The sequence below is a fragment of the Dermacentor silvarum genome, chromosome 3 (assembly GCF_013339745.2).
Source record: "Dermacentor silvarum isolate Dsil-2018 chromosome 3, BIME_Dsil_1.4, whole genome shotgun sequence".
Lineage (NCBI taxonomy): Eukaryota > Metazoa > Arthropoda > Arachnida > Ixodida > Ixodidae > Dermacentor > Dermacentor silvarum.
In genome coordinates this window covers 145,362,193-145,385,896 of record NC_051156.1, presented here as the reverse complement: position 1 = coordinate 145,385,896, position 23,704 = coordinate 145,362,193, and the positions used below count along the sequence as shown (strand labels likewise).

Genomic DNA, 23,704 nt, shown 5'->3' with positions numbered 1-23,704 from the left:
TATATTGCAAATAAAATCGGTGCCTATTAGTATCTCCATGAGAATATAAGCACACATAAAAACTTTGTTCTGGTTTAAACAATAAAATATTTATGACCTCCAACCATGATTGCACTGTGTGTGTGTTGATATTTATAGACGGCAAATTATTCGCATAACCACTTAGTTTGAGTTCATGCCTATGGATTTCGCATGCTGATAGCAACAGCTATTGACAATTGTAACATTTGCTTAAGGTTGCTACCTCAGCGCTGCGCGGCTCACAAAAGGGCCATGCCACAGAAGTAATTTTGTTTCCTGAAGCAAAGTAGGCTTCCAGCCGTGATAAATGGGACATTAAGAACATAGTGCAACAGGAAAAAACAAGCTGTCAGTTTTCTGTGTCAATACAACTTTCAGATCGTTTTTCACTCTACACTACAGCAGTGCTGAGTGAAAGCGAAAATTAAATGTTATTTCTCATGAGAATTTTCGCGAGTTAAAACGGCTACATTTGCTTCAAAGAAAGTTCGCGATTCAAATACTATCATGCGTCGCTGTTCGCCAAGGAGGTATGGTACTGAGTGCAACGGACCGTCAATCCTCGTCACTCTGCTTGTGCGAGTTAGAGAATAATAAGTGCAGGGCTGAGTCAGTCGGGTATAATAATCCGTTTGGGTTTTCATAGGGCACATTGACAACGAAAATCGTGTTTGAAAACTTTGTCGCACATTTGGAATAATATACGCACGAAAACTAGCAAAGCTTGCGATACATGAAAAATGACAATACTACCCTTCAAGCAAGCGTTTCATTCACGGCTACGATCTGCCGATGTACCTGTTCCAAACTAATTCTGACGTCATAGAACATTTTATCTTACGTGCGATTAGAATCTGTCACCGTCGCCTGAACGGTTCGAGTGCAATCGGAATTCACTAACATCACACGACCTTGAGCTCAGGTTGTCGTTTACTGGCAACGCCACGCCGCTAATGTCTTATTCTTTGTACGGCGAATAAAGGCCGCTTAAATGTTTTTAATCGAAGCCGGTTGGGCCAACTAACGACAGATTTATCAGTAAGAACAATTCTATGCGCGTCGTCTGCTGACACACGGAGCCGCCAGCCGACTTTGAGATTGTTTACTTTTTGTACGTGCCTTGATTTCAATTAGAAAACACTCTCAGATGTTCAAGTTTGGATACTGTAACTGGCTACGACAAAATAGAATGTAAATAAAATCTAAAAGAAGCTGGGCTTTCGGCCGCAACGCGACCAGAGCAGAAAAAATACCGCCGCTGCCTGCGGCGGCCGCTCGGCTAGGTGGCCTTTCTTTTACTACGGCGCCCCTAGCGGCAGGCGCTGGCTCTATATTAAACTGAGGCGGGAGTTTCGTGACCAGAAGAAGCTATTAAGGGACTATGGTCGTACTTTACGATTTTCCGACGCATTTTACTTTGAGAAATTCAATTACTTCGCTAACGCCTCGGCGCCACGCGGAAAGCCTGCGTGGTTGGGGTGGTTTGGGATGATTTTCTCGGCCACAGGCACCGACGCCAGATTTTATGCGACACGGGGCCCTTAACGCTATCGCGTTCAAATGAAACTGAAAAGGTCACTGCAGTAGTTATAAAGACAAGGCAAAAGATGGCGCAATGGTTCTATGTCGTTTTTTAACACGAAAGTGTTTTATGCCGGGGTCCACCAAGACTTCACTGACGTATTTCCGTCACGGAAATACGTCATAGAACATAATACAAAGAAAGAAACCAGAAGAAAAAGTTCCACAAACATGAAAAATTTGGAAATCGAACCCACGACCTCGGTCCGCGACGATAGATCGCCGAGCGTTTAACCCATTGCGCCACAAACGAATTTGCAGAGAACTACACAGACGCGCCTTATATATCTAACACTCCTCCGTGTACCCGCGCTCTTGCTCGGGGCGGTGCCGCCGCCTACGAGCAGAAAAGAGAAGTACTGCATTATGACACTAACGCGCACCGACAGTGAACGCTTCGGTGGTCTCAGCACTACGACGCCTCGATGCCAGCATTCGAAGGGACGCTGGCATCAAGAAGCACTACCAACGCCACCTAGGTGGCGTTCACCGTACTCAGCACAGCGGAGCGTGGCCTCCGCAATTAGCTCTGAAAATGTTTCTAAGTTGATCGCGGAGGCTGCAATTACGACGCGCTGTACGCGCTGATTTGACTCGGTGACGATTCAGTTACGTGCTTTGTCTTGCGCGTTGTATTAGTGTGTCAGTTACGTGCTTCGTCTTTCGCGTTGTGCTAGCGTGTGCAGCGTAGTGCAGCTTCCATATGCACGACGGTTGCTCATGGTCATCGACGTTGGTAGTCGTGATGGAGGAGACGTGCCACCAGGCGTCAGCGTGGGTGCATCAACGCCTAAGGGCGCTTTAGCCACAAAACACCAATAGACATTATATATCAATGTGCAATAAACATTACACTACTTCTGTGAAGACACGTTTCACTTTCGTGTTCTATACCGATTCCTATATAAGAGGGATCAACCACATTTTTTTTCTTTTTTAGGTGACACTGATTTTTGCCACTGAGCGCGTAAACTAGCATCATTGGGGATTTAGACGCAATTAGTGCTGTGTGAGACAAATCTGCGCACGCACAAAAATAACCTGTGACGTTCTTTTAAGTTGGCAGATGTGCACTAAAAACCTGGAGGACACTTAATCATCGTCTGTAAGAGTGGAACGCGATAGCCTTATTGGGCACCGTTGACACCGACACCAGATTTTATGTGGCTTGGGGCTCGATAGAAAACAATGGGGGGGCCGACCCCGGGGCAGTGCAGGCCAGAGAAATGGTTCATACCCCCGTAAGGCAGTTGCTACAAGCAGTGACTCATCAATGGTTCATACCCCCGTAAGCAAGGGAAAATGCGTTTGTGTTTGAGTCTCTGCGTAATTGAATTATGTTTACTCGTATATTCGGAAAGTTTTCTTGTATACTAAAATTACCATCTGACGCTATCATGTCTGTAGGTTCTGTGTAAATCAGAACCTAGAGACATCATACAGATACAGACATGATACAGACATAATACAGACAAATATATGAAGTCTTTGTAAATCAGACTTCATATATTTGCGGCCGCATTTTGCTTTGTAGATGTTGAATTAGTGTTAAATAGCGTCTGTGCGCCAAGCGGAGGGCCCACGCGGTAGTGGTACGGGATACCATTTTTTTTTATGGAACACGGCACCGGCGGCGGACGCCGACACCAGATTTTCTGCGACATGGGGCTCTTTACGCTATCGCGTTAACATTTAAAAAAAAGGGAAGGAAGAGACACGGGTCTTTTTACCGCCACAATTCTGCTTCTCAATCTTAAAATGAACAAAGATGCAGAAAACAAAAACTTGACAAGAAATAGACCAATGACAGAGACTTGCATGTGAATGTTTTCTTGTTTCTTCTTGCCTTCATCTTTTCCGATACTGTTTGTCCATTATTACCTGCTTTAGCCAATATCCAGCTGCCCTTCTTCGTGTCGCCGCCATTATGTTTGAACTGGAGAATTACGAAGGCCAATATTACGACATGATGACAGTGTGAAGTAATACAAATGCGCGCATGAGTGAAGACTGAAGGACACCGTTCGTGCTCTTTCCACTAAAGCATGTCATCTTTAGCTAAGCAAAACCTCGTCATTGAATGCAAAACCATGTAGCAATGCGTTCTTTTCTTTTTCCCTAAGCTTTTCGGGAGCTGGGGTGCTATGCAGGATGCGCCGAGTTTGGCGAAACTCGGGATGTTCACGAGCTCTGGTGACACCCCAAGATGAAATAACAAATGGTAACAAGACAAAGTTTCTCCGTCGGCACGCCTCCAGTTTCACTGGTTTATCTACATTCACTCTGGCTGGTATCAAAAACGTGAGCCCCAGTTTGTCGACCGCCATATGGGCGGTCGACAAACTGGGGCTCACGCGATTACACGGACGGTGCATGGTCGTGCCTTCTTTCACTTGTTTGTCGTCCCACCGAGTGCAGTACAGGCACAAGCAAGTTATAAAATAAACGCATTTAGTACAATAATATTAGTCACATTAATGTGGGTTATAAGCATTTCAAGGTTTACAAGATGTACACTGAGTGTGTATTAGACTAACTTGTAGTTTAATACGTTTCGCGTTATACCACGAGGGGATGCTAGCCCTCCTCTTTTTTCCTCTGCATTGGATTGGTGTGGCTCGCTACGTGCTTGCGCTAGCATTTCCGAGCAGAGATTGGTGTGCGCTTGGTTTTCACACTGGGCTTTTAACAGATCGCTCAATGCTCTTTCTCTTTCCTCTGATTTGGATTGGTGCGGCTCGCTACGAGCCCGCGCTCCCATTTCCGAGCACAAATTGATGTGCGCCTGGTTTTCACACTGGGCTTTTAACAGATCGCTTGTTGCTCACGCTAAACAAAGGCTGCGAGTAGGGTGCCTCGATGCGCGCGCGCGCATCGAGGCACGCCAGCTGCCCTAGCTGCGAGACGAAGTGAGCGTCGGCCAGCGCCTAAGTGGTTTGCCGCGCGTTTACCGTGTAAGCACTCAGGAATGCCAGAAAGCGCTCATACAAGAGTCAGAAAACTACACTTCATTTTCCTTTATTATGCGATGCACCTTCATACTGGCAAGCGTCGAGCGATGGCTTCTAACAACCGCAGAAAAGAGTCTTTATACTGGGTAGCCCGAGCGATCCGTGGCTTCTAACAAACGCAAAAATGGGTCTTTGCAGCGCACGTGGCCGTTGAGTGCCACCACATCCATCCCAGGTGGGACTCCAGCATCGGTACAGTTACCCTGTAACCATCGCTGACAAGGTGGCGCTTCACGTTTTGACAATAACTTTCTATTTTTTGCCTGTGAACACCCGTGATGGGGTCCACAAAGTTCACGCTGTGGTTGACTATCTCCCAATGCATATTGAGGCATAACCCCGTTAGCAACCACTAAATTTGGGATATATTTGTATGCAGCCAATTCGTCACTATATATAATGGTCCCCGGTTGAACATTGGCTGCAGTAATGGCACCTAGCATCGCCGCCTTTCGTCGGTTGACCTTGAAAGTAGCTGCACCCCTCTGATCGCGCAGAACACGCCGAAGACCCATGGTCCACCATCTTTAACGCCAACGTAATTTTGGCGGCTCGGCGGAAAGTTGTCACCCGACATTAGGCGGCCTCGATTGTACTTTTGCTCGCGGCGAAGAAGGCACTCGTCGATTAGCGCTATCTTCCAAGGGCCGCCGAATGGAGGTCGCGCCAGCAGCTCGTCCCTCACGACCGCACGGGGGTAGTTCCTCCAGTGGGCGATGGCGTGCTCTGATAGAGGAAACAAGTCGCCGGTCATCTACTTCAACAGCCGTATGTGTACGCTTTTGCTTCACGCAGTACGTGAGCCAAATCATTTGCCGCCTGGAGAGGTGGTCGTTCGGACGGCCGAGGCGGTCCATGTTGGCGAAGTAACTTCCTTCTCCTCTCTGCCAGTGCAATGCTGCGGTACCGCGTAACTGTGAAAACTGATTTTGGCAGCTGTTGCACCGGAAGGCAGCTGCGTCCATTCTGAGCCTTCCAATATAATGTGACCACTTCGCCTGCGCAGGTTGGTTGGTCAGGGTTGAACCCCTGGTGGTCGCAGGTGCCGCAGTACTACGATGATGACGCCGGACGGGGCCAGGGGCTGGGGCCTGGGGCTGGGGCCTGGGGCGCGGTGGACCAGGAGCGCTTGAAACAAGAGAGAGCCGAAGCGATCGCACGATCTTTTCCTCCGCAGCCTAGTCACACAACTCTGTGCTCGGAAAACAATTTGCCCGCCATGCTGTCTCCGCAGACGACGGCCTTCGCCTAACTCGTCACACAGCCAGCGCACTGACGTTTTGTAAAGGCAAAAATGACGCGAAACTCTACGTCGGTCATCTAGGTGAACGGGTCCAGACTAGAGCACTGCACGGGCCGACTTTTGCGGCCCGGGCCCGGCCCGGGCCCGTTTTTACATTGGGCGGCCCGCCCGAGCCCGATCAAAACATTTATGGCGAGATCCGGGCCCGGCCCGGGCCCAGAAATAATCTACGTTACCCGCCCGGCCCGGCCCGCCACCCCTTTACCTTAAGCCCGAGCCCGGCCCGAGCCCGACTCGAAACTGGCCCGAACCCGGCCCGAGACCGAAAAATACATGTTTTTCAGAGTTGAGAAGCCCAAGAATAACTCGCAGAAAGCCCGAGCCCGGCCCGGGCCCGCGTCAAAAAACCCGAGCCCGGCCCGGGTCAAAAAGCACACGCCGTGCCCGAGCCTGGCCCGAGCCCGTGAAAAAACTGCTCTACCCGGCCCGGCATGGCCCATGGGCCGGGCCGGGCCCGGGCTTTCGGGTAAGCCCGAGCCCGTGCAGTGCTCTAGTCCAGACGGTCATATTGACGCCTATTGCCGCTGGATGCGATGACACAGGCCGCTGCTGCTGCCGCCATGTTCACGAGTTCAACTCGAGGGGGGTATCGCCATGTACCAGTTTGGCACGAGTTCGCCTGTCAATCAAAACCATAGGTCACGCCCCGCGCGAGGCATGTAACTCTTGTGCGTGCCCACCATGGTTGGGCCACGCCCAACTTATTTTTCGGCAACAGCGACGTGGTGCGGAACTGAGAGGCATTAACAATCTTGACCGGCGAAATAAAACACGCACAACGCACTGTCATCGGTTATGTACGGAGCACCACTATCAAAAGAAAAGCGTCGACTTTGGCTGGCTTATGCATATATCTTCTTGGGCTGTGATGGCCCCACAACACGGTTCATTGCCTGCAATGTGGCGACGTAGAGCACAGAAAATAATAATCGGCAGGTCATTGTAGCTGCTTTCAAGGCGTGGGTGCGCCGTGGTGGACGACGATCCTGAGCAGTGCGTAGTGCTTTCCAACGACAACGTATCGCAGCTGTCATTTGAGATGGCTGCTCTGTCATCAGTGATGTATCGGAGCCGCAGTGTCGCATACACGGTCAGCGGTCAGCGCAAACACACCTAGTGCTATGGCATTTCTTCATCACAAGCACGGCACACTAAACAATTGCAACACCTTCCTGCGTTCGAAGTCTAATATCCTAACTGCACACAAGAGCCCTCACCCGCCAAAATGCGATTGCTGTGCTGTCGTTACAATATCCATCTGCGATCGCTGTTAGCTCAGCATAAGAGGCAATCGGCAAGCACATTGGAGTGAACCACACACTCAAATTCTGCGTACATGCGCCCGGAGGCACCTTCACTGGGCAAGCGGTGACAAACGATGAATTGTGTCGCTGGGCAGCACGCTCTTCTTCGCAATGCATTCCGGAGACTTGCCGCACGCAGATAAACTGGTGCATTTTCACTGTGCTGCGTCACTACGGACCCTACAATACCGCACATCAATTTTGCAGCGACAGCCATTGCCCCCGTCTCTATGGCTAGAGTGTCGTTTCAGTTGGTAAAGCGGCGGCCTTAATAGCCGCCTCAGTGAAAGCACCTGCGGTGAACAGCCATGCCACAGCGCTGCGTTACCATTCCCCTAATAGACAGGGAATGGACAGATCATTGTCATGACTGACTTTATGCGACATCATCACATCGATTTTATCGAGAATATAACTGCAGCGCCCCTGGCGACTGCTCACCGTATGAACTCCATCGTGCGCGTGACCCTCTAGAATGTATCCCCTTGTAAGCTTTCGCCTCACTGTCTCCACAGGCAGCAAAAAAGTGCAAAATTGAATACTTCACTCGATGTCCGTTTGTCATCACAAATTTATAGCATTCAAAACGAAAAACCGATACTTTAAGAAATAAAATGTTTGTTACTTTATTTGTTGTATTTCAATGTATTCGATTGAGGGAAAGTGTAGGTGCAAGAATGCACCGCATGTGCCAAGTTCGCATTCGACGGAGGATAGAAAGATAATGCTCGAAAGAGGAGGCACACCCTTGACGCGCCCGAGAAAGGCATGGGAAGCGGCTCACGGCAAGTGTGCAGATAGACAGCGGGACAGTCAGGGTATTGCTAAATTGCAAAAATACGCTGATAACAATACGCGGCGCTGGCGCGTTTTGTTGCGCAGTCCTCTGTGCTTGAAGCGCGGAAGCACTGTGCTGCGCAGGATGCGCTCATGTTGTCATACGCGGCTTTATCTCGACATTTCTTGTTCAGATAGACAGCGGGAAAGTCACGGTATTGCTAAATTGCGAAAATACGTTGATAACAATACGCGGCCCTGGCGCGTTTTGTTGCGCAGTCCTCTGTGCTTGAAGCGCGGAAGCACTGTGCTGCGCAGGATGCGCTCATGTTGTCATACGCGGCTTTATCGCGACATTTCTTTTTGCCTGCTGTTATTGCACGTTCCTTGCTATCTCCGTTCACTGACTGCCATCGAGTAAACTCGGGTATAACTCGTGCGAACGAGAAACTCGGCACATCCTGCATAGCACTCCTGGCGGCTACCTCCTGGCTTCTGCCTTGCACGATTGGCCACCACTGGACATAGTGCAAACCAGCACCGGATATAATGCAAAATGGAGGAGGCCAGAGGTGGCATAATTTTTACCTAATCGCGGCCGAGATATCCAACATATGTTTTTCATCTTATTTGCCCTCAAGGCCCATAGGTCATTACAAAGGGGAGCGGGAGACATTTTTAGTACAACGAACACTAAATGTTACATGCACACAACCAAGAATAACGCGGTGCTAATAACACTTGCATAAATGCTCTTGCATAATGAAGTAAACTTACAATTCGTCCACAAAGGTGGGATTATGCAAACGACAAACCATATTTACAGAAAGCTCTTGCATAAATAAGTATATGTACAATTCGCCCACTAAGCTGGGAATATACGCACGAAAAAGAAAAAAAATTGTTACAGAAAGCAATAGAGCAATTTTGACATGCAGATACTAAAGCGTGGGATGATTTATTTTATACATCATGACAAAAACAACAACTGAAGAACACCGCAGTGAAACTTAAAAGAAGACACGCTACTCGCAGTATTCGCAGGTGTCAAACTGTTAACATGAACAGAGCATTGCAGTTTTGACGTCGTTGTTGTTTTATCGCCTTCTCGCCGTCCCGGAATTTTCGTTATTCAGATGGCGTGGTCCCATTGTCGTGGTGCAGTCACCGTCAGAATATTGTCATGATCTCAGTATCGTGATTATATTGTTGTCATACTGTCGTCTACATTCTATGGTCGGCATTGCGTCATCGTCAGAAGTCATCGCTATACTGTCGTGGTCGTTCCATCGACGTCATTTCGTCGACGTCTTGCCCCCTCCTCATCTCATTGTGGTCTGGCCGTCGTCGTAAAGTCTTCATTTCACCTTCGTCATCCCATTGTCTCTATTCTCCTGACGTCGGCATGCCACCGTCATCATGCCGTCGTGGTCCTGTGGCTGTGGTCATCCTACGGGTGTCATTCAAGTACCGTCATGAGTTTGTCGTCCTGTCGTCGTCACCAAGTCATGGTCATTGCTTTGTCCTCACATACGGCTCTTACCCTGCCCTTGTGGTCGATCCATCATCGTCACTCCGTTGAGGTATTTCGAGTGTCATCGCGGCGGCGTTATCACATCTTCTTCATCCCGTCGTCGTCATAACTCGGCGTATTATGAGTGACGCGCATTTTCGAGCGCCCGAGGTTTAGGTTGAGCGAGGTGTTTCCCGGTGAAAATGTACTCACCTGGCTAGTGTGCGCTATACTTTCAAATCGCCGCTAAACAATGACAGCGCTCTTCGCAAGTACCAGGTAAATATTTGCTTAAACCGATTCCCGTGGTATCCCCATAATTTTTCACACTTTCAAAAACGCCTCGCCTATCATGGCCCTTGTATAAGCCTGCCCTAATTTAGGCGCTCATCGGATTACATAATTTGTATGTCGGAAAAGCTGAAGTATTCATGTGTAGCAGTTTGTGGCGAGTCGGTGGAAAAATTTCTTGTAAAGCCAGAAAACCCCTTTCCAAGTACATAAGGAGAATGCGCAGGTTAAGCCAATTACGTGCACGGCGTATACTGCGATCCTAAATACAATGACAAACGACTCATTGACCGCGTCAACAATAGGCGCTACAGCGCAAAACATTCCACGAGCCCGTCCGCTTTCGCCTCTCCCTATACGCCATATGTAGAAAGGAGGCGTTAAACCGAGGCGGGAAATGCCTAAGCCTATAATAAAAGGGGCGATAGCAAGCAGTACGGGACGCCTTGGTAAACACGCGACCAGTGAGGGTGAAAGACGACTAAAGGGAAACCAAACGAGAGGATGTGCCACTCGTGCATCAATTATGCAAGCACGCGCAGCCGTCCCCCCGTCGGTCACCTATGACCGCATTTCCGCGTTCGTTATGCCGCGCCGGCATAACGAACTAATCAAGCTAATTCCAATCAAACTAATCAAGCTGAACCTCCCTGAACGGGAACTGTCAAACAAATGCATAGCATTATATGGCGGTTGGTGTGGTGCGTAATGCATATGTTCTGCAATGTAAATAAGTACAGGGTCGACCACATCTACGGTGAACACCTCATTAGTATTCAAGCCGGTAAAAATACAGCGTTTATTCTACTTCACGAGTGAAATGTTCGTTATACGATGTGTAATCATGATGTCGATCAACACAATAATGATTTTTCAAATTATGTGCTCAACATCAGCTTCTGTGATGATTTGAATACTAATGAGGTGTTCACCTTAGATGTGGTCGACCCTGTACATCTTTCTGTTCGTACTCTTCACGCATATGCAATTATACGGGGTGATCATTTCTAAGTTTTCCGAAATTTTTAAGTGGCGCTTGTGAGAGATAGCATAATTATTCTCCTTGCACTGGATTATTGGAAATTGCGCAAATTACTAGCACGAGAAATCGAAAGTAATATTTAACTAATGAACAAAAATTCACAAAATAACGTTTAAATAATTACATTACTGCACATAATTAAACTTACGAACTGTATCCGGAGAGTTTGCAAAATGTATTCACTTAAAATAAACCTCCAGGATTACACCAGTTCCGAGGTATTATTTCACAAATAGTGGGACGAAATAAACAGGCGTTCCAGTTACTTTTGTGCGTCAATGCGTAAAGGGGTGTTTTGGTAAGAAGGTAAGTAGAACTCTGCATTTTTATGGCTAGTTTGATGGCGCATATCTATAAACCCGTGTCATTCTGGAAATTCATTCGAAGTGTATATGCCTTGCAAACTCACCGGCTACAATTCGCAAATTGCAATATGTTCCGTAAAGTAATTAATTACGTAGTTAATTAGAAAATTTTTCTCAATTACTTGAATGCGCATTTCAATTTATCATGCTATTGTAATGTCGACTTCTTCGCACAATCTAGCTCAAGGACTACAATTATGCCATGTGCAACAGGCGATTTAAAAAAAACTCTAGAAAAATGGTCACCCCGTTTAACGCATACTAGATCAGCATAACCCCACCACACATCATTACCATGCATAAGACCCTCCCCACCAGGTCGACCCACGCATAAAACTATGTATATCTTAAACAGGGAGGAAGGTTCCGCTTAACTTTTTATTCCCTTCTAGGAAGCAAGTTTAGCAAGAATGTTTCACTAAGCTCTTCATCCCATTGCGAAGAGTGAAGTTACTGGGTGGCAACGGTGTTATAAGCTTCTTTACAGATAGGAGGATAGGAGTGTCTTAGAAAATCTTACTGAAAAAAAGTATATATTAGGACGGCTGGCATGGCGAGAAGTACATTACGTTCTTTTTTTGTTTTTGCAATTTCATTACACATAAATTACTGGTACCACTGGTACCTTTGATTTGAAGCGAACGAAGCACGGAACCTTCTGAGCGCTTTCATTTTTTACGGCTGCACCGACAGTGACAAAGTTCGTATATCATTAAAATTGAGCAAACATATTGAAAGTCATTTCGTGCCCAAGGCACGTACCTGACAAGTGGATGGCGACACCACACGCTACCGCGATTCACCTAGTCAAGGCAACACATTAGGATGAGCGGCTGTTTAGGCGCTTGCACACGTGGCTTCTCGGTGATGGTGATTTGACACTGGTATGAGTGATATGATGTGATATGATAAGATATGAGTGCTGCGTCGCCATTGCGAGGTCTGGAAATGCTTACACTTTTCAAGACGTTTAGACCACAAACCTGGTAAACAAAGCTCGCGCTATATTTTTGTGGAGAAAACTCAAAACAACACTGAGCAGTTCGTGGCTAATAGTATGTAATAATTTTGTAGTGGACCATGTACCCGTGAGTGTGAATGAATTTGATGCCCTCGTTTTATTTGGTTCTGCTCTTGCACTCGGCTTATACGCGAAGCATTTAGTTAGTGTGTAGTACTTCTTCTACCACAACTTAATTTCAGAAGTGTCATAAATTTTACAGACACTTTGCTGTAGATAATGTGCTTCTTTTTGGCCGTAGCAGGGCCTTTCTGGAGGCGATGGGAATCACCACATGGGCGATAATATCAACTTAGCTGAATATACCACCAAAATTTGCTGCGTAACATTTTAAAATAAATTATTTTATGGCGGATGTTAAAAATACGGGATTCAAACTGAGCAGTACTTAAGGCATGAGCTTTAATGAGAAATGAGGACACATAGACACTTGAAAAAGATATCGAAAAACCAGTGCAGAAGTGCATTTGCATAGCACTTAATGTTAGTCTCAATAAGATCCTCCCTTTCACAACAATATGCTGACAAATTATATGAAATACCCCTGTATCTTGTGACAGAGTGTGATGCCCGATATCGGAAGACTTGTACTACTCTAAGGATTGATATAATAGCAACAAAGGGGTAGAGTTTCTACAAAGTTAGCGAGCAGAGGAAACTAATGATTTGGTTCATCAGCGAATGAAAATAGTATACCTATATCAAAATATCGTGCGAAATACATTGTCAGGAGAAGCCGTCCGAGCTTTTACAGCCTGGTGTTTCTAGTGTAGTAGCCCATTCACAATTCAAATTGGTAGTAGATCTATGTACAATCTTATATGATCATATAAATAAGAATTTACGTAAGCAAAACTATTTGAGGCATAACGGGTTGATTTTTACAGAAGCCTATCCTAAAAAAAATAGTGATGCGCTTTTGAATGAGCAAAAGTGCTGAGTTCCTTGAAAATCGAGCTTTATTTAACCGCCCTTACGAGGTGCATTGATCCAAGTGCTGTTTAAAAAGGTTATCCGGGATGTATCGAGTGCAAAACAAGTTCCCGAATAATTTTGTAGCACTGCAGTCAGCAACACTCGAAAGCATGGCAGAGGCCTTCCGGCAGCATGCGTGCACAATTACATTAACAACCTGTGAAATGACAGGCGCACTTTCTGAAGGTTGGTGAATAACGAATATTGCGTTGATGTGCAGTAGGCGAAAGATACCGGCTTCACTAAACTTCGGATGAGATTCACAAACATGTGTTTGGCTTCATATAAAACACTATGAGACGATAAAGAACCTACCAACATGTCACCTAAGCACAGTGATGTCACGCCTGTTAACCAACAAATCGACAATGCAGGTGTAGGATCGATTGCGTTTCAGAACGCGAAGAGCACACACTCCATTTTTAATCTGTAGTGGAAGTCCAGAAATTGGTCAGAAATAGGTCAGTGCGGTGCCTCACACATCAACCTCCTTTATTAGCCATGCACATTCAATAAGATAAACTGTTGTTCGCTTGTGAATGAAGATAAAGCATCTTCTTCAATATCTATAAGATTCCTAGAGCAAAGTAACGTTATCAATTGTTTAGAAGTAATAATTAGCGATTCTTAAACTCTTGTGGAGCACCGTCTTTGGGGAAGTACTTATTCTTTCTGTGTAATCTTTTGTTAGGTTGTAGGATTTGAAAACCGACCTCTTCGAAATTTGTGTGCCGGAACAACCGTTTTATTTCCAGAGGAGGTTGGCAGCAAGTAATCTGACTTTCTCTTCTATATCTTTAATCATTTGGCGACGGCTGGGTATTTATGAAAGGGTAAAAACAAACAAAAAGTAAGCATAGTGTCGGAGGAAAGTATTCCTCGTAGATTAGAGAAATCACATAAACATTGAGTAATTGATCTGCGTTTGTAGGAATAAAAATATACCGGCCTGACAAAAAATTATTTGCCACGTACGCTCTTTAGGTATGCACAAAATATAGCCGTGGCCGCAGAAACTGAAATTAAGATACCAGCTTAATAAAAAAATCCCAACTCATGCCTGTCGGCTTTGCTTTGAAGTCTTTCAATCCGAATTTATAGGGTAGAGTCTGAACACGTTTAAAAAGTACCGAATTTTACAAAAGGACTATTCATAAAAATTACAGCTACCCAAACTTATCATTGTGGAGCAGAGCGCCGTAGTGCAAAGGTGTACCGAGGTTGTAGTCGTAGTTCAGTCAGTAGCCGAGAATACCATGTCCGTAACCATAGTGGCCGATGCTGTACCCGAGGCCGGTGCAGTTTCCGTAGAATGGAGCAGTGTGGGCAACTGTGGCCACAGCGGAAGCTAGGTGGATGGTGGGGCTCGCAACGGCAAGGGCAACGGCATAGGTGATAATTGCTCGGGTAGCATCGTAAAGAGTGCTTGGGCATGCACAGCGGTGGCGATAGCTGGGGCGTGGTAAGTAATGGCAACCTTAGTAATAATAATAAATAATAAAGCATGGCACATTCTTGTACTGCAACATCATAACCCAAACCTGAGCGAAGACGATTTTTGTTTGTATGTGCTTGCGCAGTATTCGCCTCTTCCTGGTTGTCATCACTCCACGGTTGTTATTACAGCGCGTGTAAATGTTCACATGAATCCCACTTACGCCTTTGTCACCATCGACTACAGGTTGATCACGTGACTGCCTAGGGCGCTGCAGCTGTTTCTCCGCTGCCAGCAACAATACATATTGCACCATATTTTATTTAAACTCTGAAACAATGTTTGTCATCGGGAAATCATACTTATAGTGCATATATTAGCACCCAGAAGCTTCGCTCATGTGTGTACAACCCTTTAGCCCGAAATCCTCAATAGTACGTATAATGGTACATTTTTTATATTGCTTTAGGAACATAGAATACTGTCTTGCACCTAAAGTAAGTACGTGTACGTTAGCGTCCTGCAACTCCTGTTGTTGCTCAACAACTGTGATTTTTGTCAAACGGACCTTCAACATTCCAAGAAAGTTTCTATGGCCTTCAAGCATCACACAATTATCATCATTTTCGTGACTCCTGCACTCACTCAGTACCCAGGAAAGGTTAATTGCCCACTTGTTTTCGATGTAATTATGACTAGTTTTGCCCGAATCGCCTAAGTAGTATTTTCGTGGCACTGCTTTGGAAGCTACAAAAGGTTTCAACAAGCAATTACCGGAACATTCACAAATTTTACAAAGCTGTTAAAGATTAACTACAGAATGCATAAGAATAAATTAAAATTGCTGTTTTAAGTGTTAAAACTGCAACCCTCTACCACTCAAGTTTCTTCAGTAGAGTCAATGCAGACGGCTGGCAGATGACATGAACACGTTTCGTATTCTGTTTTTTTCGCGAAACATAGTTTTGTGAGACACTTCTAAATACATCGAATTGCATACACAGTTTCGCCGTGAACCGCAACAGCCGGACACCCTAAGGTACATGTGAAAACTCATGATGTATCTGACAATTAAATAATAAAACCTAACGCGGTTATAAATCGTTCCAACAGAAGCGCACAGAGGTTCCAAGAGTCAACTTCATGCAATGGTGTCTTTGAACTGCTGTTAAGGCGAGTGCTAGAACCTGTAATACTGGCAAAGTTTTCTTGCGTGGGTCTTAGATACTTGCGCCACATTTCTTCTTGAGAAATACAGTTGCCAGAGTTGTATTATGACTCTCACATACACATGGTTCTACCGGGGTTTCGCATGTAACCTTTCGGTACACAATAATAGAATGAGGAGAAGGCGCACACGCTGAAATCTTTTAGATTACCTTACGCCAAAGTTATAATGCATAGGCGTAGCTTGACCGAGCTGCGGGAAAAGATGGGCGCTGCCAAACAAAGATTCCTGATTAGGTGAGAATAAGAGCTGCCTAGACACTAGTGCCTTGCAATGCGCTTAAAATCTTTAAGACATTTTATGAATCGGGCGCGAGCAAGATAAGGCAAAGCGCTTTCACCACCTGTTGGTTGAATTTGTCGGAATACAGAGACAAGTCATTCCTCGGATAAATATGTGAGAAAAATATACAATTGGTGCGGCCCGATGCGGCGAATATAATTAGGCTTTAGAGCCATAAAATGCCGCAGTTGTCATTACTGCTGGGACCCATTTGGTCTTTCCTTCAAAGTACACCAATGAATTTTGAGAACGGGTGCCCAGCACATACATTTTTTGGGAATACACTCTTAGCACGGTAACGTTTACTAAAGGGGTATATTCTCACAAATTTGTGCACCTATAAATAAAAAGTTACATAGTAACCTTTATTTAAGTAACCTTTAATAAAGGGCATACTCTCACAAATGCGTAACCTATAAAATAAAAGGCGACGTGTACCTATAACAAAGGTTACTATATAGTAACCTTTAGTATAGGTACACGTAGCCTTTTTGTATGTAACCTTTCGTATAGGCATAGAGTCTTGCAAGGCTTCACACGTGCGTCCTTCTGCGCATGTCCATGAATTTAGGACATTGATTCTTCGGCCAACCACCAAACTTCACCGCAATGCACTAGCGTAACTCACCTGAGCAGAACTTCATAAAAATTATACTTCAAATAATCGGCCAAATTTCTACAACTTTCGGTTACCAACGTCAGGAGGATACTCTCTTCCGAAAATATAGGCATTTAAGGCACTTGGTCATAACTTCTCTGCTGCGTTATATTAGCGCTTTGGTCAAGGTTAAATCACTGCTATAACTCAGCAGGCAAATTACGACTAAGCGCCGTAAAAGCTTATGTTATCGGAAAAAGGTATCCTTTCGACGTAGCTAACGGAAAGTTGCTGAACTTCGGCTGATCTTCCGAAATACACTTTTTCTGAAAATGCTGCTCAGTGGGTTACGCTAGTGCCCTGCAGTGAAGGTCAATGGATGGCCGAAGGAGCAATGCACAAAATTCATGTGCATGCGCAGAAGGACGTGCGGGTGAAGACGTGCAAGACTGGATGCCTATATGAAATATTACAAAAAAAAGTTTCCTAAAAATGGCCGTAGGGGTTATGCCCTAATTTCTTAGACATGACTCATTGTCGAAAACTAAGAAATATTCAGGTCTTAAGATAAAATATTTTATTGCTGTGAAAGCTTCATAGCGGCGACAGACAGAATTTGCGCGATACTCAGTACATTTGGGAACAAAATTTTACTAATTAGCTTTTTCATTTCTTTGGGGACATGTAATTGCATATTGAAGGCAGCCAGTACTGAAAGCATACCGATTTGCCATAATTGCGGCTGGCACCAATTTCGAGAAATTGAATCTGCAATGAAGTGCGTTGCTCTTTCAGTTATTCTTTCTGCACAACCTGCAGCAAAATTCTGTAAATATCTCAAATGGAACAGCAATGCATTTTATGGCATGCTCACAGTATGTGTTTTTGAGACTATTCAGTGGCAGAATGCTTCCAGCAACCGGATATGAAGTGCTGATTGACCAGATCTGCCATTAACCACGATTCTTTGTTTGCATGCTAATCAGTCAAACATTGGCGCAATTCGTATAATGATTATTGCTGAAATTTTGTTGCGATGACTATAAAACTTGTTCAGCAGAAATCAACATTTCGTCTCAAATTATCTTTTTTTTAATACTCATGGACAGACTGGTTAACAACGTATAAATATTTGCCACCTGGCTATATTACAGCGCAGGTCTTTTACACAAGGCAGCTTGCAGGAATTAGTATAGAATGCACAATGCATCAAGACAGTTGTACCTTTTGAAATAAGCTTGTACATATTTGGTGATTTTGGATTAAATGTGCGAAACACAAAATAATTGATGAAATACACAGTATGTTGCTTTTGTATACTGGTGAATGCATTGTATAAAAGTTCGTCCCGCAACATTTTTCATTGCTGCAGACCATGTTAAAAGTTTTTTGCAAAAAGTATCACGTCGTCATCACATGATAATGAGATTTCTAATAATTATATTTTGCACAAGTGGAAAGCACATCTGAAAAGGCGGCGCATTTCAGAATGAATACGCATTTCTGCGTGCAAAATTGCTTGTATTGAAAAAAATATTAGAAGTATGAGACGGCAGCACCCATATTCTGGAAATGATGTGAGTAGCAGCTGTTAGAAGGAAAGCTGACACAAAACATTTAGTGAAAATGTCATGTTTACTTTATTTGCATATACAAAACAAGGCAACTCACAGTTTTCCCTTCACAAGCAAAATTACACTTTGCCTTGGTCTGTTTTCTTCTCCACGGCCATGAAGCAATAATGAAAAAACCTCTGAGTACAGCGCTGCCTGGCAGCACAAATTTCTACAGCATCACGAGGAATGGGGAAAAAAAAGAAAAGAAAGAGAAATGTTGAAGGTTCGTGTACAATATGCTCAAATACAAATACATATAAGTTTTAGACTTCCACGAGGAGACCGATCTCATCCCTGTTTCGAGCACAATCATGTCTCTTTGCTGTTAGTATGTCAGTTGCTAATTTTCAGATCTCCTTGCTGTCTAGTGGAGCCTACAACGACAGAAAAGTATTCTTACAATCTCATAGTTACTTGTTAGCGTCGCCCTGCAAACAACAGCTATTAACATGTAATGAAAGAGACATAAATAAACCACAAACAGGTGAAAAACTACCACAGAACAAATTATTAAACACGCCTAAGCTGAATATACTCTTCTGTCTAGGAAATGTCGGTAACAATAAAAATTTAAGATGAAAAAACTGAACGAAAATGAATACTCAAGTCAGTCCGTACTCCCCTCCAGTACACGTACAAAAGATAACACCGCAATAATGTGACAGTTTAACAGTCAAAACGCAATATCAAGTGATTACAAACTGAATTTCAGCACAAAACACCAGTTCCATGAATGACGTCAATGTCGTGCATCCGCACAAAAGTGCAACATAAACTTGAGATTTAAGAATAACGAACACGGTGACTGATAGTGAAAAAATATTAAAAAACAGTGTTTATGAAGCGAGCAAGTAGTTCACTTCAATAAAACTGAATAGTGCGAGTATGAACATGAATTCACGGTGAAATATACGATAGACACACACCAGCAAATAAATAGTTGAACAGGAAGCACTGCTTACCTAGGTCACATTTATTGCTGTCTTCGGCATTCATTACAGCAGTCACAACACAAACGATGATCACCACTCTCAGGTAAGCGAAGAACTTTTACCATTGGCCATCGCAATGCGTCTCGTCGCAGCGGCCACGCAGCACGCCGAACATGTCCGTGCTCCACGCCCGGCGTCATGGCTTCTTTTCAGCGGCGCGCGCGCCTTTAGGAGTCCTTTTGGTAACTGTACCACCCGTCACGAGTGACTCAGACACACAACACGCTTGGTAAGCGCACGCCACCAAATCGGAGAGCGTAAAAACGTGGGTAAAGCGATGAAACAAAGCGCGACACGACCGTTTAAAAACGGCACCACCGGCGATACTCTTCCCGGCATGCATCGCGAGAGCTGCGCAATGCAGAGGAGATATGACGGCGCTCATGTGAGGCTGAAGCTGAAGCGCGTTTGATTACGCCCGCATCTAGCGCAACTAAAGATAATAAACTACAGTTCCGTCAGAGTGTCACAGGACCATATACGTATATCAAGATGCTAATATTTTAATGTTTCAGGATGTTGCTGTTCGTTTGTATTTGTATGTTTTCTCCCTGCTCATTTGGCCGGCCGCCATTGTGGCCTCCCACCGTGAGCGCACGTTCATCTCTCTACGAGACCTTACTGGAGCGGCTGTCGCCCGCTGTCATGTGAATGTAGCGGCGTCTTTCTCGCGTGTTAGCGAGTGGGCAAAATTGGTGCGTGTCTGGCGTTCTCTAATGAACGCAACATTTGCTGTAATTTAGGAACCACTCCCTCTTATACATCAAAATACAAAAAAGAAAGAAAATAAAAGCGCAGTGGCAAAACATTCAGTTGCAGTGTACAAGTAAGTCTGATTACGAAGCATCTTTCTCGCCCTGCAGATTAGTTATTCGGCCCGCTCGACGCTTTGATTCTGTCGGTCGTCGAGCTTTAAAGTACTCTAGCGTGCGCCCGCTGTTAGTGGGTGTCGCGTTTCAGGAGAATATAAAACAAACGCGAATATAGGGAGCATTGGTACACATAGAAAAAAATATTGGGTACAAATATATATTCAATCACCATAATGCATCTGCTTTTAGGTTTTGTGCAGGTACACAAGTCTATGTTTTATACCACAGCCTAAAATGCATGTATCGGTAGCGGGGGGCTTTCCATCACATTGAACCGTAGTGATAATTCATGCCACAACATCGTTTGCCACAATATTCTCCAATGTATGTTCACTGTTTCTGTGTCTTCCTTTCATATTATAATGGCACGTATGCAGTAGAGATCAGTGACGAATGAATTGCTGCTGTCTCTCTTGAGCATACGCTCGTGGAAGATTTAATTTTTTTTTACATTGCGAAACCGAAGATCCCTACTGGTATCAATAAAATGTTAATTTAGTCCAACCTGCCTCATTCCCTCGGCCGCACAACATATCGTATAGGTTAGTCCCGGCTAAAAACACCACATCAGGACCGCAATACGACACAATAATAAGTAAACTTCCAATCCATACCGTAGGTCCCCTAAGCCACGCATGCCAACTCGTTTAGAGGTTACAATCTAAAAGTTACAAGACATTTGGTGTTGCAGTAACCTTTAAAATAGACGCTTCGGCACATGTAACCTCTAGCCGCGACGGAAATTCACAAAAACACAAAGATCAAGTTTTTTTAGTCACCGTGTAACCTTTATGTTATAAGTTACTTGCAATTATAGGTTAACATAAACGTTACCGTGCTAAGAGTGTAGGGTTGACTTTCCGCAAAGAGATCACAATTGAGAAGCTCTAATGTTGCAAATTTCCATGAGCTGATATTCTACGTAAACGCTGTTGCACTACACTTGGAAATCTAGAGCCATAAAATTGCATGCATGAGCAAAACTCATTTGCAGTTGATAGATGCAAAATGACGCGTGGTACGTCGTTATATTTATGCACTTTTAGACGTGTGGATTCATAGCGGTTTAGCAAAATGGCATCACCTCGTTCACTTTCGCACTTTATTCGATAAAGGCTGGCAATACTGAGGAGAGGAGACAGTAACATTAGCACAATTTTTAAGGAACGAAGTACAGTTTGAACATGAAACCGTTTTCTTGTGCAGGACCTACACCATTGTATTTTTAGACGATAAAAAGCATTAGGCAAGTGCAGTTGGCATGCCGTGATGTGACGCGAAAATCAGGAATGTATCATCGACCTGCCAACCTACGACACCATATTTTATTTTAATGTCAATATAGAGGTACAGAAAGCATTTTTTTATATCAAGAAATGTTAGGGTACGGTTAATTTTTCGGCGTACTCGGATATACTGCGTTCACCTTTCAAGCGTAGTAGGCAAGTGTGTGTAGTGAAGCAATAAAATTATTTTATCCCTCTTTAACGGGGACCCCCTCTCCCCAACCCGCAGACGTTCCCATGGTCGTGGAGGCGAGCCACTTGGGCAACCCAGCCAAGAGAAAGGCCGTTCCCAGGATGTCTGAAAATGTACAGGCTAAAGCCAAGTCTGAAATCAGATAAATGTTGAATTCCATCTGCTTCGAGATCCAGAGGATGAACAAACGACTCTCTGCAGTGGATCAACGACTCTTGGTAGTGGATCAGAAGCTAGACACGCAAAACGTCAAAATTCAATGCTTAGAAAACAGAATGCCAGAAATAGAGTCCAAGGTGCAGGAAATAGACATCAGGTCGTTGACCCACGTACGTCCCGTTTTCTTCACGGATGGCTCGTCGGTACCTAGGGCGCCGCCACTATAGTAGCAAAGCGACAAGGCGCTCTATACAGCAAGGATGGGGCCACACACTAAATTTAGGATTTGGCACTGGAACTGCAGGGGGACTCCATCATAAAAGATGCACCTTGCAGCAGTTTGTTCGCACTCACAAATAAAAGCCACATGTTATATTATTGCAAGAAACGATGACTGATCAGGTTTCACTCCAGGGATACAAAGCTCTTGCTCTCCGTCGGGACGGCACGGAATCTGCACAATAGTCAGCAGCTAGTTCACTTTCGTCGCACACGATCTAGGGGTCCGGCCTAGCAAGACGGAGACTTCCCTAGTCGAAGGCATCCCAAGTCAATCCAACAACTCCAGCATTTTTATACTCAACGTATACAGCAGCCCGAGTGATCACATACAACGTTTCAAGTCCATCATCACTAGGGTAACGAAACTCACCGGAAACTCTCCACTGGTTTTGGCTGGCGATTTCAACGCTCCCTTTCACGCTTGGAACTACCGGCACGACACGGTCAAGGGCAGAAACTAGTGGCAGGAGGCGGGAGATGCGGGACTTTCTCTATTGACGTACCCAGCCTTTCCCACCAGACGCGGCACCTCCTCGACCAGGGACTCTGTCCCGGATCTTGGCTTTGCTAAAAACGCTGGCTCCGCTGTGTGGTCGAATCTGCTTATAGAAGTCAGTAACGATCATTACATCATGGCCAGCAGCCTACAATTAGGTGGAGCAGAAAAGAAAGAAGGCCTTCTCGGTCCCTAGACTGGGACAAATTCCGTGAGGTTCGCAAGGCCCACGCTGCCCGTGGAGAAAAGCCCGAGCTCTCGTCCAGTGGTCCGAACTAATTCTGCAAGATGTCTGCTCCGCCACCAAAACCATGGAGACGGATCTACAGACAGACAAAATGAATGGCAGGCTAGTACACCTTCTCGAGGCCAAACAATCACTCCTCGAGAGGTGGAAAAGCCAACGGTTGAATCGCAAGCTCAGGAAAAAGATAGCCGAGATCAACAAACAGATCGACGAGCACTGCCAAGCCCTGCCCAGGACGCCATGAAGCTTGTCAAGATCCAAATCCTAGAACGCTGCACTCGGGACACGAGAGCCGTCCTTGGTTTGGACCTGGAGAAGGCCTTTGATAACATCCGTCACGAGTTCGTTCTCGACACCATCTCCAAACTCGACCTGTGCTCGTCCTTCCATGCCTTCGTCAGGTCTTTCTTGAGCAGACGATGCGCCATGCTCAAGGCTGGAAATTTGGAATCTGAGAAAATGGAGCTGAGCTTAACAGGCACCCCCGAGGGGTCAGTTATCTCACCGCTCCTCTTCAACATTGAAATGGTTGACCTCTCGAGATACCTAGGCAAGATCCAGGGCATTGGTCACACGATCTACGCGGACGACATCCCTGTCTGGTGTGCGGGAGGCAGTGACGGACAAGTCGAAGCCGCTCTGCTGAAGCTGTCGACACTACATAGCGCTTTCTAACCGACACGGGACTCCAGTGCTCCCCAAAGAAATCGGCTACTCCTTCGCTTCTGCCCAACTAGAATGGACTGCAAGCCACAACACTGGAAACCCCCCACCGAAATTGACATTAATCTCTACATCAAGTGCGGAAATTCGA

General features: G+C 45.2%; 1 protein-coding gene across 1 annotated transcript in view; it reads right to left on the bottom strand.

The window, feature by feature from the left end:
* LOC119444849 (glycine, alanine and asparagine-rich protein-like) overlaps positions 1-23,318 on the bottom strand; it is a 66,840-nt gene extending 43,522 nt beyond the window's left edge. The window contains exons 1-2 of the mRNA XM_037709191.2: positions 23,283-23,318; positions 22,651-22,791 (exon numbers count right to left, since the gene is read on the bottom strand). Of these exons, the coding sequence (XP_037565119.1) occupies positions 22,651-22,791; positions 23,283-23,318 (177 nt within the window). The remainder of the gene's footprint in view (positions 1-22,650; positions 22,792-23,282) is intronic.
* Between the last annotated feature and the right edge of the window lie 386 nt (positions 23,319-23,704).